Source organism: Herpailurus yagouaroundi, unplaced genomic scaffold, assembly GCF_014898765.1.
Source record: "Herpailurus yagouaroundi ecotype Mexico unplaced genomic scaffold, PumYag 250, whole genome shotgun sequence".
NCBI classification, from domain to species: Eukaryota; Metazoa; Chordata; class Mammalia; order Carnivora; family Felidae; genus Herpailurus; species Herpailurus yagouaroundi.
Genome location: NW_024412467.1, coordinates 6,198,204 through 6,213,150, shown reverse-complemented (window position 1 = coordinate 6,213,150; position 14,947 = coordinate 6,198,204). Strand labels below are relative to the sequence as shown.

The 14,947-nt window shown below is 43.2% G+C and overlaps 1 protein-coding gene across 6 annotated transcripts in view; it reads left to right on the top strand.

Annotated features, from left to right (window-relative positions):
- CDKAL1 (CDKAL1 threonylcarbamoyladenosine tRNA methylthiotransferase) overlaps positions 1-14,947 on the top strand; it is a 717,891-nt gene that overhangs the window by 100,917 nt on the left and 602,027 nt on the right. For all 6 annotated transcript variants that reach the window (XM_040460543.1, XM_040460546.1, XM_040460547.1 and 3 more), the window contains one exon: positions 12,186-12,270. In XM_040460543.1, the coding sequence (XP_040316477.1) occupies positions 12,186-12,270 (85 nt within the window). The remainder of the gene's footprint in view (positions 1-12,185; positions 12,271-14,947) is intronic.

Sequence of the window (14,947 nt, the reverse complement as noted above, 5' to 3'; positions counted from 1 at the left end):
CCTTCCTTCCTTCCTTCCTTCCTTCCTTCCTTCCTTCCTTCCTTCCTACCTACCTTCCCTCCCTCCCAGCTGCTGTTTATTTTTTGGGTCTGTTTAAGTGTGAAACATTGTTCCACAATAAAGTGGAATTGTATATTGCTGAGTTCTTAAAAAAAAGATACAATTGCATTTTTTAATAACTCTGTTTTTTTGTGTGTAGTAAATGATCAATAGTGACTTATTTTCTCCCTTACCAAAATGTGGTTTCCACTAGCTGCCAGTAGTATGTATCTAATTAACCCAGTTTTTAGTGATCCAGGTGTACAGATTACCCATGACTGTTAAAGCAAAAGCTCTTGCTTTCCTTTGGTTCCTTGAGAGTTTTCTCAGGTGCCTAATTGCAGCCATAGGGAGGCAGGAGACTGTTCCGGGGGTCTGGGGAGCATCCTGATGCATACAGGGGTGATGGCAATGGACAGAAATAGACATTCACATTAGTTTGGAGGTGAAATCCTTCGGGAGGGGTTGGATGTGCTGCAGGGGATGGTGATGGAAAAGGAATGGTTAAAGGTGACTGTCCGGTTCCTGGTTTTAGCATTTGGGTAGATGGGCCCTTAATAGAGATGGGAAGGACTGGAAGAGGTAACATTTAGTCGCTTGCCTGTTGGCTCTCAGCTACAATCTGCTGACTGTCCTCTGTCCCCGTCTGTATTGTGTGGGACTGCATTTCGCAGTCTTCTTTACCTTTCGGCTTTTGTGGGTAGGACTGGCCAATGAGAGGCCCTGAGGGAAGACTGGAGGATTGGAATGGGGAGAAGGTAGGGTATTTTCCTCCCTCTCTTTTTGCTCCAGGTTGTGTCCCGGGGGACCAGGCAGTTTCATTCCTGTGGCTCAGCTCCTACCAGACAGCAACTCCCTCGGGCAGCCCCAGCTCCCGTCGGACAGCTCCAGCCTGAGGTGTAGCCCCTGCCGCATGATGGCAGCTTCTGTCTGGGCTCTTACAACCCCACCTCTTCTGGTGGGTCCCTCCAGCCTTTAGGCTGCTGATGGTTTCTTGCTGTTACTCACGTCCTGGTTGCTCCCCTGTTTCCTGTTTGGTGTCTTGGCTTTTCCATCGCCCATGGAACCACATTTCTATGTTTTTCTAAAATGTCTGCAGTGGTTTCCTCACTAGAATGAACCTGATGAATACAAGGGTGAAAGTTTGAGAGTCCAGTTTCAGAAATGGTTTTTGTCAAGTTTAATATTTCTGTGATGCGTTCCACTGGACATGTTACGGGTGGACTGGATAGTGGGCTCAGACGGATGTCTGATCTGAAAGTATAAATTCGGGTGTTGTTGCTCAGCATAGTGGTAGTATTTTAGACCATGGGAGGACGGGTCGGGCTCATGGAGTGAACAGGTGAGAAGAGAACCAAACTCTAGGACGTCAGGAGGTCTACTCATGGAGGTCAGAGGGGGAGGGATAGGGGGGTCGGGGGGTAAGAGGAACGGGAGTGTCGTGCTGTTGACACCGACAGGAAGGGGGTGTCGGGCGGCTGCGTCATGCATGCTGCAGCGTGTGGCGTTTGGTTGGTGCAAAAAGAGTTCTTGTGAGATGTTTGGGAAGGGACTGAAGAAATGGGAAGATAGCAAGATTCAGACAAGCTACGGTTTTTATAATTGCTTTTTTTTTTTTTTTTTTTAGTTTCAAATGCTTAGTTTTTGAATATGCAAGGAAGTCTTCCTTTTCCCTTGTCTCCTGTAAACCCCATTTCCGCTCCCTCCATCCAGTTCCAGCCGTTGCCATTTATTTCTGGCACCCGTCCCGACGCTTTGAGGCAGATGCAGGCACTTGTGATCACGGAGTCTAGATTTTACCCCACGGCCCCAGTGGTAGCATACCGTGTGCATATTTTAACATCTTCTTCTTGGGGGAATGTGTCCTGGTGGTCTTCCCGTTGTAGGATTTAGAGGCCAGTCATTCTGCTTCTTTCGTGAGCAGCCTTATAGCAGTCTCCCTTCCGAATGTACTTGGAACGCCTTTAACCAGCCACCTTGTACTGTTGCAAATAACGCTGCAGTGAATGACCTTGCACGTGCATAAATATGCTTGTAAGTAGGCTAACTCCGTAGACGCAGGACTTCTGGGTCAGAGGATACGCCTCTGCCCCTCGAGTGGATGTGGCCCGAATCGTGTCCGTAGATGCTGTGGTGGTTTACGCTCCCACTGGCACTGCCCGAGAGTGCCGGCTTCTCCATGGCAGCGGCAGCACAGTGTGTTATCAGGGTTTTGACACTCCAGTAAGTGAAGCACAGCGCGCTTGGCTTTTCTTCATGCGGTTTTAATTTTCATTTATTTCAAGATGGGATTGGGGCGCCTGGGTGGCTCAGTCAGTTAAGCGGCCGACTTCGGCTCAGGTCATGATCTCGCGGTCTGTGAGTTCAAGCCCCACGTCAGGCTCTGTGCTGATAGCTCAGAGCCTGGAGCCTGTTTCAGATTCTGTGTCTCCCTCTCTCTGACCCTCCCTCGTTCATGCTCTGTCTCTCTCTGTCTCAAAAATAATTAAATGTTAAAAAAAAAAAATCAAGATGGGATTGAACATCTTTTTGTACGGTGAAGACCCATAGGTGTTTCCTTTTTGTGTGAACTCTTTTTTTTTTTTTTTAAATTTTTTTCAACGTTTATTTATTTTGGGGACAGAGAGAGACAGAGCATGAACGGGGGAGGGGCAGAGAGAGAGGGAGACACAGAATCGGGAACAGGCTCCAGGCTCCGAGCCATCAGCCCAGAGTCTGACGCGGGGCTCGAACTCACCGACCGCGAGATTGTGACCTGGCTGAAGTCGGATGCCTAACCGACTGTGCCACCCAGGCGCCCCTTGTGTGAACTCTTAAGTTCGTATTCTTTGCCCCCTCCCTTTTTTTTTTCTTCTGAATTTTTGAGTTTTACTCATGAGGCCTGTGGGCCCAAAAGCTCAGAGTGGCGGGAGCAAGAGCCTGCAGGGTACGCCGACACGCCGTGGTTCCGGACGGAGGGGTGGCGGCCGGATCGTGAAGTGTCCGCCCAGGTCTGTTTGGTTCGTACATCGGCCCTTACTTTATGAACCTACTGAACATACAGAAATCAATGCCCTGTTAGGGATTCCTTGGATGCAGTGATTTCTGAGCCAATTATATGTCAGGATCAACAGGGCAATTTAATTTGGAAATATGATGGGGAATATTCGCAATGTTCTGTCCTACACAGTAAGGCAAAAGGGTCCGTCCTGCACTCTGATTTTGATTATGACCAGCCCTCTTTAGCTGTGTAATTAATTTTCAGTAGTTATTGGTAGAATTTTGCCAGCTTTTATTTCTCATTAAAAAAAAACCTTCTTTTCCTTTCATACACTAAACAGAGTTCAAGCTGACCCTTGGCTTCATCTTATTTCTGTGAAGCACTCAGCGGGACTCGTTTTAAAAGAACAAACTTATTATACGAGCAATCTCTAAGGATCAGTGCTTCCCCGTAGGAGCTCCTATGTTCTGCTTCGCTCAGAAACACACTGAAGAGTCCCCGATACTCTACAGGGGAGGGTCACTTCTTGCTCTGAGTGTTTCAGACTGGGAACTGACTGGAGACGCTCCGTCTCTTTCTTTCATTTCTGTTCTCCCTCTCTCTCTTCTTCTCCCCCCGCTTATTCTTCCCATCCCCCCCTACTCCTCCCACCCTAGCTGGCTGAGGGCAGAATACTTTCTCACAGATCATTTCCATTGCTTTTGTAAAACCGATTTTGAAAACATGGTTACTCCATTCTGTTTACACAGCCCCTATGGAGAACAGTGAATGGAACAGAGAAGAAAAAAATGAATCCGCTGACCAGAACTCTCATTTTGCCTTTTATTGGTTTTTAAGAGATTACTTTATAAACATGCACCTCAACGGTGCTTTTAAATTCTCCTCCTAAAGCATATTCTCTGACTGTGTGGTAGGCACCCAGTGATTCGTATCGCGTAAATAAACTCCCTGGGTATGGTTAAGCGTAATGGACATTTAAACTGTTTGGACTTGCCTTCCAGAGTTCCATAGTAAAGAAACTCCCCCAGAAGGCTTTGGGGTTTAAGTCAGTCAACTTCTTTCCCCCTCTTTGTTTTGTTTTTAGTGAGTTTTTATTTGTATCATCTTAACTGCCCTACTTAAATCTATGAATAGAGCCCTCTCCCCGTCCTATGCAGCTGCTCTGGTGGACTTTCAAATGGAACAGTCGCGGAAGATAAATGTTTTGTTCTGAGTGGTGCTGACTTGACCCGTGCCCATCTCTTCTGTGATGCCGCCATTGTGCGGAAGCCTGCAGGGTGAGAGGAGCCGGGTGGCTGTGAGAGTCAGCCTGTGCCTTGGGCTCAGGATCCTGCACTCATTATTAATTCTCTCTCTATTTGCATGTCGCCTACGGATTACAGAAGGCCAAGAGCTGACACGTTCAGGATCTTGGAAATTTTGGAAATAGCCAAGCGGTTCCTTTTGAAGCCTGATTATTAGTCTTCTTAGAAATACCGTGAGGCAGTCTTACAGCCATGCAATACTTCTTTGTTTTGTTTTTAGATATTGTCTGTATTATTTTTGATCAAGAGGCAAAAAGCCACTAATGAGGCATTCTAATTTCCTTAAGTTTATAGTCTCTGGAGTCAGTTTGTCTGGATTTCTAATCCTGCCCCCCCACCCCCCCTTGCTGTGTGATTATAGGCAAGTTACTTTTCCTTTCTAAGTCTTAGATTCTCTCTCTAAAATTAGAGTAAAAGTGAACCCACCTCAAACTGGGAGGATTAAGTCGGGAAAAAAATGAGTATGATATGCTTGGCTCATACCACTCGATGCATAATATATACTCAGTAATGCTAGTTATTAGCAGTACTGCTACTCAGCTTTTTATTACTTTAGGCTTAAAAGTAATTTATCTAGCATATATAAAGAAATAGTTTAGAGAGAGTAATGCTTTTTGATTAAAACAAATAGTAGTTTGTTTCTCTCTCCTCACACTCAGAGTAGGTGGTGTGTCAGTGACTGTCGTTTCCTTGGTTCAGTGAGTACAAAAGCTTTTAGCCGCGAGGAGAGAAGTCCGCCAGAAAATGTATATCGGGTCACTGTTTTCATGATGGGTCTCAGCAGGAAAATAGTTTTTATATTCTCACCTTAAAATGAAAGAACGCTACTGATTCTAAGCTCTCTGGAAAAGGAAACTTAAAAAAAATTTTTTTCTAAAAAGGTTTGATTCATTTTCTTAAATGAAAAAAGCAATAGATACTTAAAAAAATTGAAGTAATACAGATGGACATAAATTAAATATTAATGTTTCCTGTCTCAGGATTAAACTCTATACAGTTATACAAGTAAGGACCATAAAAACAGAAAAGAGGAAGACTATAAAAGGAGCGTATGAACACCTCACTCCCAAGGACAGACACCTCACTTTCATGTATGTGTTTTCAGAAATGCTCTTTACTTAGAATGGAATTTGCCTTAAAATTTTTTTTTTCACGTTTGTTCATTTTTCAGAGAGAGAGAGAGAGAGACAGACGGAGTGTGAGCGGGGGAGGAGTAGAGAGAGAAGGAGACACTGAATCCAAAGCAGGCTCCAGGCTCTGAGCTGTCAGCACAGAGCCCAACGTGGGGCTCGAACCCATGAACCGTGAGATCATGACCTGAGCCGAAGTCAGATACTCAGTTGTCTGAGCCATCCAGGTGTCCCTGGAATTACCTTTAAAAAAATTTTTTTAATGTTTATTTTTGAGAGAGAGCGAGAGAGCGAGCGAGCAGAGGAGGTGCAGAGAGAGAGGGAGACACAGAATCCAAAGCAGGCTCCAGGCTCCAGGCTCTGACCTGTCAGCACAGAGCCCAATGCGGGGCTCAAACCCATGAACTGTGAGATCATGATCTGAGCCGAAGTCAGACGCTTAACTGACTGAGCCACCCAGGTGCCCCTGGAATTTCCCTTTTTAAAAAACAAATACAAGACCTGCCCTCTGCACCTTCCTTTTCTTTCACCTGATGATTTAACAAAGATAATTATAAAATAGCATTTATAGCTTTATCTTGCTTTTTAAGCTGAGTGGTATTTTAGCAGTAGTCTCATTTATTTTCACAGTTTCCTTATAATGGATATGTAGGCTTTCTAGGTTTTTTGCTTTGTCAGTAATGCTTACTGAGATTTGTAAAATTGATTACTTGTCTCTCTCTCTGTATGTGTGTATAGGTGTATGTGTGCATATATGTGTGTGTATAAATACACACGTGTGTGCTGCAAGTAGCCCAGAAGCGTGTGTCAGAGAAACCCTGATGCACATTTAAATTTTTGAGAGCAGTTCTACATTGCATTCCAGAGAGTTTCACCTGTGTAGACTGCCATCGGCAAAGTGAGGCGTCGGTGTCCCATTTGCTTTGCTAGCAGTAGGTAGTGTCGTAGGTTTTAATAGTTTCCAATTTGAAATGAGAATATAAGATCTTACTTCATTTTGCATTAAAAAAATTTAGTGAGATCAGTGCATATCAAGATAAATTCCTAACAGGTCAAAGATCTACACGTAAAACCATATGTGTATTAGGAGAGGACATTGGCAAACTCCTTAGTAATCTGGGAATAGAGGAATCTTGTTAATTATGACTCAAAATCTAGAAGTAATAAGAGGAGAGGTTGATGAATTTGTTATCTTAGAAATAAAACTACATGAAGACGGTCCGTAAGAAAGTAAAGTGACAAAGTGGGAAAGAATACTGGAATATATCATCGACAGAGAATTAATATTCCTTGTGTGTATTTGTGTATATTAGTAATTAAAACAAGATAAAAATGTTTAGCCTGGGGGGGGGGAATGGGCAAAAAGACATGAACAAATGGAAAACATTAAAAAAAATTGCAAACAGCCCTTAAATATATGAAAAGATGCTGAGCTCCTTCATAACAAGAGAAATACATACTGAAACCTCCCTGGGACCCAGCTTCCCACCAGATTGGCATAAGTACAGACGTTCGATAGCACGCTGTGTGGGGGTTGATGTGGGTCAATGGGCAGTCTCACGCATTGCTCATGGAAATGCAAGGTGGTGCACCCTTTATGGATAGGAATTTCAAAGTATGTAATGGAACGATGTAAAAGTATCCCTTGACAGCAATGCCACTTTTTGGGGCTTGATTCCGAGGGTAATCTGGGAAGCATACAAAATGATACAGGCACAGTGCTTTCACTGCAGCCCTGTTTTCAGAATGAGAGACTGAAAGTAATCAGATCTTGACAGCTAGATCCCATCTGGCTAGTCTGAAGCTGGTTCCCTTCCAGACCAGTCCTGGTGTCCCGGCTCTGGCGTTGGCAATATTTGACTTCTGTGTAGATGATTTTCAGCTGCACGTCAGGCATCAACTGCACCGGAGGCCACATCTCAAGTAGCAATCTTTCTTGGATCCTCTCCAAGCCTGTGCCTCCAAGCTGGCTGCCTTCTTACTGCCTTTCCCTTCCTGGGTTCATTCTAGCCCATCTACCTAGTCCTTCTTTCCCCAAGTGGTCTTCTCTAGCTGCTGCTCCTCCGACACCGGGGGTGTTGGTGACTAAAATGCTCCGATGGAGGCAAGACTGTAAGGCGTTAACTGTCTCTTTGCAGACATTTAATCTAATAACCAAGTCATCCACTAGCGGTGCCATGTTTGAACGTTGACTTTATTTTGGGAGATGGGTTCCTGGAAAGGCAGTTCTTCTGGCATTTCTTGATTCTTCTAGAAGGTGGACAGCGCTAATCTGGTTGATTTCTGTTTCTGATGCCATTCACTCCTACCCTGCTAGTGTTAATGTTTGAAGTTGGCATGTATCTTCAAATTGATAAGAACATGACTACAGTTTTCTGCCCCTCTTGAAGAGCTGTTACACAGTTGATGGTGTTTCTGACAGTTGCTGGCATCTTAGAACCCAGAAAATGTGTTTATAAGGGGGCAAATCATGTGGAATCTGCATTCTTTATGGGCAAATCACTCCGCTTTTGTAGTGAGTTTTCCTGTGTTAGTTGAAAAAAGGGGGGGGGGGGAATCTTTGAATGATTGTGGGTTGGCACAGAGATACAGAAATTCAGAAACCTTTCTTTAACTCTTAGCATTTAACATAATTGATTACCCCTTTTTCAAATAGTTTTTTTCTTTGGATTTCTGTCACACCATGTTTTCTGTCTTTTATCCTCTTATCTTGCATGCTGTGCCTTTTCATTGTCCTTGTCCCTCTCACCTTCTTCTCCAGACCTTGAATGACCCGGTGTTCTGCCCTCTACTTCTTTCTCTCTCCTTTCTCTTTTTCTCCTGTAATCTCTCCCATTCCTGTAAATTCTGACATGTTCTGTAGGGTTTTGATTCTGCTATTTGTCCAGGCTGAAAGACTCCTGCGAGTTTCGGTTTCTTTTATACCAATAGCTGCTCAGTATTTCTAGTTGGAGATTTAATAAGGATTTCAAACAAAGCACGGCCCCCTAAAACCACTATTGATTCTTTTAGTCCCCAAGTCTCTTTTTTCCAGCCTTTCCCCAACTCAGTAGATGGCACCACAAACAACTGACGATCAGGTCCAAGTTCCTTCCATGTGCTGAGGAATGCTACTTGATTCCTTCTCGCACTATTCCTGTCTCGTCTACCCATGAATTCTTTTGATTCTACCTCCGAAATAGCCCTCCTCCATTTACTTCTTGCTTTTGCCGTCACTGTAATCCCAGTCCGGTTTATGCCGTCCTTTTCACTTAGTCTTAGACCAGTGTGTCAGCTTCCAGCTGGGTTTCTGGACTTGACTTTTTTCCCTGTTTGTAGTCTTCACAGCACTTCTGGAATGGGCTTTCTGAAGTAGAGATGAACTGTTTGAAACCCAGTGGTGACTTCCCGTTACGTTTACAATGCTGTGTCAAGTAACGATTGGTTTCTGCCTGCCTCTCTGACCTTTCTGTCCCGACTTTCACTGTGTCCAGTCACACTGTTCTCTCTGGTACTGGAACGTGACAAGTTCAATCCTGTCTCGTGGCCTTTATTTTACGCTTGCGGTGTTTTCTTCTTGAAATGCTCTTTCTTCTGGTCTTTGCATGCTAGGTTTCTTTTGTCACTTAAGTCTCAACTCAGATTTGAGTTGAGGTCTCTGAGACCTATTTTGGCCAGCAGCCCTGTAATTATTCTTTGTCTATTACTCTTATTCTCTTAATATCACTGGCCAGTACCTGAAATTACCTTGTTTTCTGTCTTTTTTTTTTTTAAATCAGACTTCCTTCTCAAGACTTAAACTCCTTGAGGGTAGAAACTCTTTTCACAGCCATATCTTCTGTTCCTAGAATGGAGCCTGGCACATAGTAAATCCTCATTGTGTTACTATTGTGTACTGACTGATTTGTGCTTGTAAATAGTGTGTTTTGACAATATTAAGTAAGATGCACTAACACAAAACTGAGTTCAGAAATAATTGGATAAGAGACTCTTGTGTTCATTGGAGAAGGGACATTGTCTTTTGAGGGGTGGTTAAAAAGTTGCGCAATTTTGTAGGCATTTTGGTATATTCATCGGGTTCCTGTTCATTGCAGTTAGATCACTGAGCGTAACGGTCACCTTATTCTGAGAGTCCGTACATTCTGCCACATTTCAGACGGAGTGGAATAATTTGCCTTATTTATTGCTGGAGTTCTTCTTGAGATGGCTTTTGTTGCAGTATGTAGGGTGAGAGATGGCTTTAAGGTGACTGAGTAGAAGAATGTGCCATGATACAAAAGCTGGCATCTGGTGCAGATAGTTCTGTCTTTAGGTGTTTGTTGATTTTAGATAAATGCCTAGCCTTTATTTATTTACTTATTTATTTATTTTTTTATTTATTTTGTCATTAGCTAACAGACACCCATGACCTTTACTTATCTGTGTAATACATTGCTCGGAGTTTAGGATTGTCTTTAAAATTCACCATTCCCCCAGTACATACTTAATGGGTATCTCCCATGGACCAGGTGTTGTAATAAGTGTTGGGGGTATAACTGTGAATAAGATCAGGTCTCAGCCCTAAGTGTTTGTTAAACAAATTGCTGAAGCTTATTCACGAACATGAGTCTCGCCTTCAGAGCTTTAGCAGAAAGGCGGAAGTGCCATATGCATGTGGTTCCGCGCTAGCGTCTTCCTTCTCTCTTCTTGAGCCTCCTGGCACATTGTTCAGTGTTGCACGGGTGTTTGAATGTTGATTCTGTGCCCATCGCTGTATTAGGCCCCGGACATTGAGAGGGCAGCAGATAAAAATGCTGTCTTCAGTATGTCTTACGTAGCAATGAAGACAGGCCGGGGGGATGAATTCTTTTCATACGGAATGTGAAGTGCGGGAATAGTCTTGGCGCAGTCTACCATGGGGTGCAGAGAAGACGCATCTGCGGGCCTCAGGCTGCACCTGAAAGATGAGTAGGAGGTAGCCAGGTAGGCAGACGAGTGGGGCAAAGATATTGTAGCCCGCTAGAGTAGTGCAGGCTTTAGCAATTACAACTGGTTTGCTGTGGCTGGAGGGACAGATGAATGTAGGGAGAAATTCATACTGAAGTTGGGGAGGTAGCTAGATCTGGAAAGGCCTTGATCACCACTGGAAGTCATCAGACGATTGGTATTAGAGGGAGGTCTTTCAGGCGGCATCGTGGAAAATAATTAGGAGGGGACACGGGCAGGTAGGTAAATAGTCATCATTTCTGACTTTGAACAGGGAAGTGACATAACCAGATTTTTTTAAGTAAAAGGTCACTCTGGCTGTTGGGAGGGAAAATAGACCATGAGGTGTGGGAGGGGGATACGGATGGAAGGAGTGAGACAGGGAAGGAGGGATTGTAGCCTTCAGCTGATAAACAGGTAGAGGCACCTTGTCTTTAATCGATTCAAGAGTTTTTTGGTCTGGTGTCTATAAAAATATTTCATCTTTTTTATAATAAAATGTTTGGGGAAAAAAAAGTCTTTGCCAATTTGCCAGAAGCTTTGATGTGCTCGCCATCATCCCTTTGACAGAATGCTGTCACTTGAGGTTCCCTTCCTGGGTGGAGAATGTGCACGCTGGCATCGGCTTGTCCTCGTGGTTCTTCATGTCATTGCACCTTAGCTTCTGGTATTCCAGTCGTATACGTTGTGGGTGCTACAGTCTTCGATTTCGGATTTCTTTTCGTTGTGGGAGTCCTGTTTCGGTGTGTACGTCCTGTGAGACAACAGGGTAGCTGCAACAGCATCAAACACCGTAGGCATTTACAAACTCGCTTCGTAAGTTGACGGGTTGGGATTCTCGGTTGCATGGCCAGTGAGTTTGTCATCGTACGGGAGTCCCCCCTCCACAACCCCAGCCCTCATCGGCGGTTTCGGTGACCCGTGGTCAGTCACAGTCCAGCAGCAGGTGGTGCTCCTTGTGGCGTATTGCTAGAAGGTCAAGTAGTAGCCTAACGCTACGTCCCAGTGCCTGTGTGTTCACCTCCTTCATCTCCTCACGTGGACGTTTTGCCGTCTCACTTCGTCATTAGGGGAAGGGTGAGTGCAATACAGTGAGATACTTTTACAGAGAGAGACCCGTTCACATAACTTTTGTTGCACCATACGAGTATAATTGTTCGATTTTATTATTAATTAGTTATTCTCTTACTCTGCCTGATTTATAAATGAAACCTTATCACAGATATGTATGCACAGAAGAAGCCATAGCATCTATAGGGTTCAGTACTGTCTGGTTTCAGGCATCCCCTGGGGGTGTTGGGACATGACCCTACCCAGGATGGGGGGGATCACATACATAACAATATTGGAGCAAACTGGTGAGAGGCATGAAAGGCTCACTTTGACGTAAATGATTAACTTTTTCAGGGAAGACAAATTATAGTTTTAACAGCATCTCAAGCTGCAGAATATTCAGTGTATGATAATATCTCCGCCTGGAAAATATTGACACGGTCCAAAAAGGGGCAGTTAACTGCATATTCCACTCAAGTGTTTGGAAGTTTTTAAGTAAGGGAAGAAAATGCTTATTTATACTTTTCACTGAAAAGATACAGCACAGGTTCTAAATTTTTGTATTTCTCACGAATATTTCCATAGTCTGTAGAGCAGTTAGGGAGCGTGATGCCGTTGACAACGTACCTGACTGTCCACTGCGTCTGTCACCGTGCCGTCGGGGTAAGCGCTTGAGTGATTGTGAATGGTTAAATGTGATACTGAAATTTCTTTTTTATATCTGTTTTTTAATAGAAAATGCATCAGACGCAGATCTGTGGCTCCTGAATAGTTGTACTGTAAAAAATCCAGCTGAAGACCACTTTAGAAACTCCATAAAGTAAGTGGAAGTTGTTTTTTCCCTGTTTTTTTTTTTTATTTTTTTTTATTTTTTTTTCAACGTTTTATTTTTATTTTTGGGACAGAGAGAGACAGAGCATGAATGGGGGAGGGGCAGAGAGAGAGGGAGACACAGAATCGGAAACAGGCTCCAGGCTCTGAGCCATCAGCCCAGAGCCTGACGCGGGGCTTGAACTCACGGACCGCGAGATCGTGACCTGGCTGAAGGCGGACGCTTAACCGACTGCGCCACCCAGGCGCCCCTTTTCCCTGTTTTTAAATAAGTGAAGTAAGAACTTCAGGAAATCAACTGCTAAAAAATTCCCTAATAATAGGGGTGCCTGGGTACCTCAGTCGGTTAAACGTCTGACTCTTGATTTTGGCTCAGGTCCTGATCTCCTGGCTCGTGGGTTCGAGCCCCGCATCAGGATCTGTACTGACAACGTGGAGCCTGCTGGGGATTTTCTTTCTTCCTCTCTCTCTGCCCCTCCCCTGCTTGTGCCCACTCGCTCACTCCCTCTCAAAATAAATAAATAAACTTAAAAAAATAAAAAATTCCCTAATTATATATATATATATATATATACACATATATATAGTGTATTTATAATATATATTCATATATACATATATACACATGTATGTAAATGTATACATATATATGAAATTTAGTATGTATCAAAAAAAAGTATGAATTGGAGTTTTAAGATTATACTGTTTTGACTTTACGTGATAAAGAATGTAACTTTAATGTGGACGTTTCCCATGGGTGATTTGAATATTTGTTGAGTAGTAATGATGTCTTCTTCTCAGGGAACCTAGTCTACACTTGTTGGATCAACTCAAAACAGTCTTTCCCTCTTTTTTCTTTCCTGCCCATTAACATTGTTCTCGATAGTAACGATGCCTGGCCTTGAGGGGAGTGAAGTTCAGTGGAGGAGAAGGGCATCTAAGTCCTTCTTTCTTTTGTTCCTTCACGTTCAAGTGAAAGAAGTATCCTTTTGCATATGTGCTCTCTATCTCCTCCTGTTCACCTTCTTGGAAACCTTGGTTTATAAATTATGTCCTCCTTTTCCTATGTTCTCAACGTCTCTTCATCTCACTGGTGCCTTTCCATGGGTAGTGAAACCTCAGGTCTGATTAGTCCCAGGGCCCCCTGGTAGCTATCCCTGCCCAGGACTCATCGGTCCCGGGGCCCCCTTGTAGCTGTCCCTGCTCGGGTCTCATGGGTCCCGGGGCCCCTTGTAGCTGTGCTGCTGCTTTCCTTCTTGTCTTTCCAGCCAGACTTCTTACATGCTCCACCTCTCCACATCCCGTTCTTACTCAGCCCCCATGGGTTTTTCTGTCAAATACATCAAATGAAATATATCAGACATTTATGAAACATGTACAGTTTACATAATAATAAACATAGCACCTATATAGCAACCACTCAGTGTAAGAATTACAACATTGCCAAGACTTTAGAAACCACCACGTGTCCCTTTTTTGTATCCTATCCCTAAGAAGTAATCTTTACCTTGACTTTTGTGAGTTGTTCCCTCACTTTTATTAGTAAATCTACATTTAGGAAGAGAATCGCCCCAAACAACGTGTGGTTTAGCTTTGTCCTGTTTTGAACTCCATTTGTTGGACTTACTGATGTTAGAGATTTGCTTCTTTTCCTCAGCAAAAGGATTTTAGATTTATCCATTTGATGGATATAAAATAACTGGTCCTTCTTACATTTCACTGGATGGATTTGTCACCGTTTGTTCATCTTATTATTGATCGAGTACTGAGTTTTCCCAGCGTTTTGCTTTTATGAACACTGTTGCTCTGAACATTGTGAACATGTTTTCTGGGGCACACGGGCAAGCGTTATTTTAGGATATGGACATAGGAGTTGACTCACTGGGTCACAGGTGAATGTGTATTCAGATGTCAGTAATGTCAGACTCTTCTTCCTGAATGGATGTACCAGCGTTCACTGCCTGCAGTAACGGGTGTGCGCTACGTTCTTGCCAGTTCTCCATATAGTCAGACTTCTAGGTGTTTGCCAGTCTCGTGGGAGAGGTGATGGCTCACTGTGCTTTTAATTTGCATTTCCTTGATTACTAATGATGTTGAGCATCTTTTTATATGTTTATTGGCCATTTGGGTCTATCTTTTTTTGTGAAATGGCTTTTTAAATATTTTTTCCTGTTCTTTTTTTTTACTGTTTGTGGGAATATATTATATGTATTCTCTATACTAATCTTTACATGTTGTATAGGCAGCAGACATCAATTGTAGCTTTTTTTTCCCCACTTCCTTTAATGGTATCTTATGATGAAGAAAAATTTTGGATTAAAATTTATTTTTTTCCTTTGGGTCTGTGCTCTTACTATTTACGAAGCTTTTCTTTACCTCAGATTTAAGGTATTCTGTAATATTGTCTTCTAAATGTCTCCTCTTATACTTTAAGTTTATAATGCATCTGGTGTTAATTTTTGTTGTACCAGGAAGGGGGTCCAGTGTCCTTTTTTCCCCCCATGTAGAAAGTGAATTTTTTTGAATATCATTTACTGTTTTTTTAAAAAAAAAAAAAATCCATTCTTTTCCTTTTGTGTATGTATTACTCACTCTGATGTTGAGTGTCCATAGATGTTTGGGTCTGTCCCTGGGATCTCTGTGTGGTTCCATTGATCTCTTCCTTT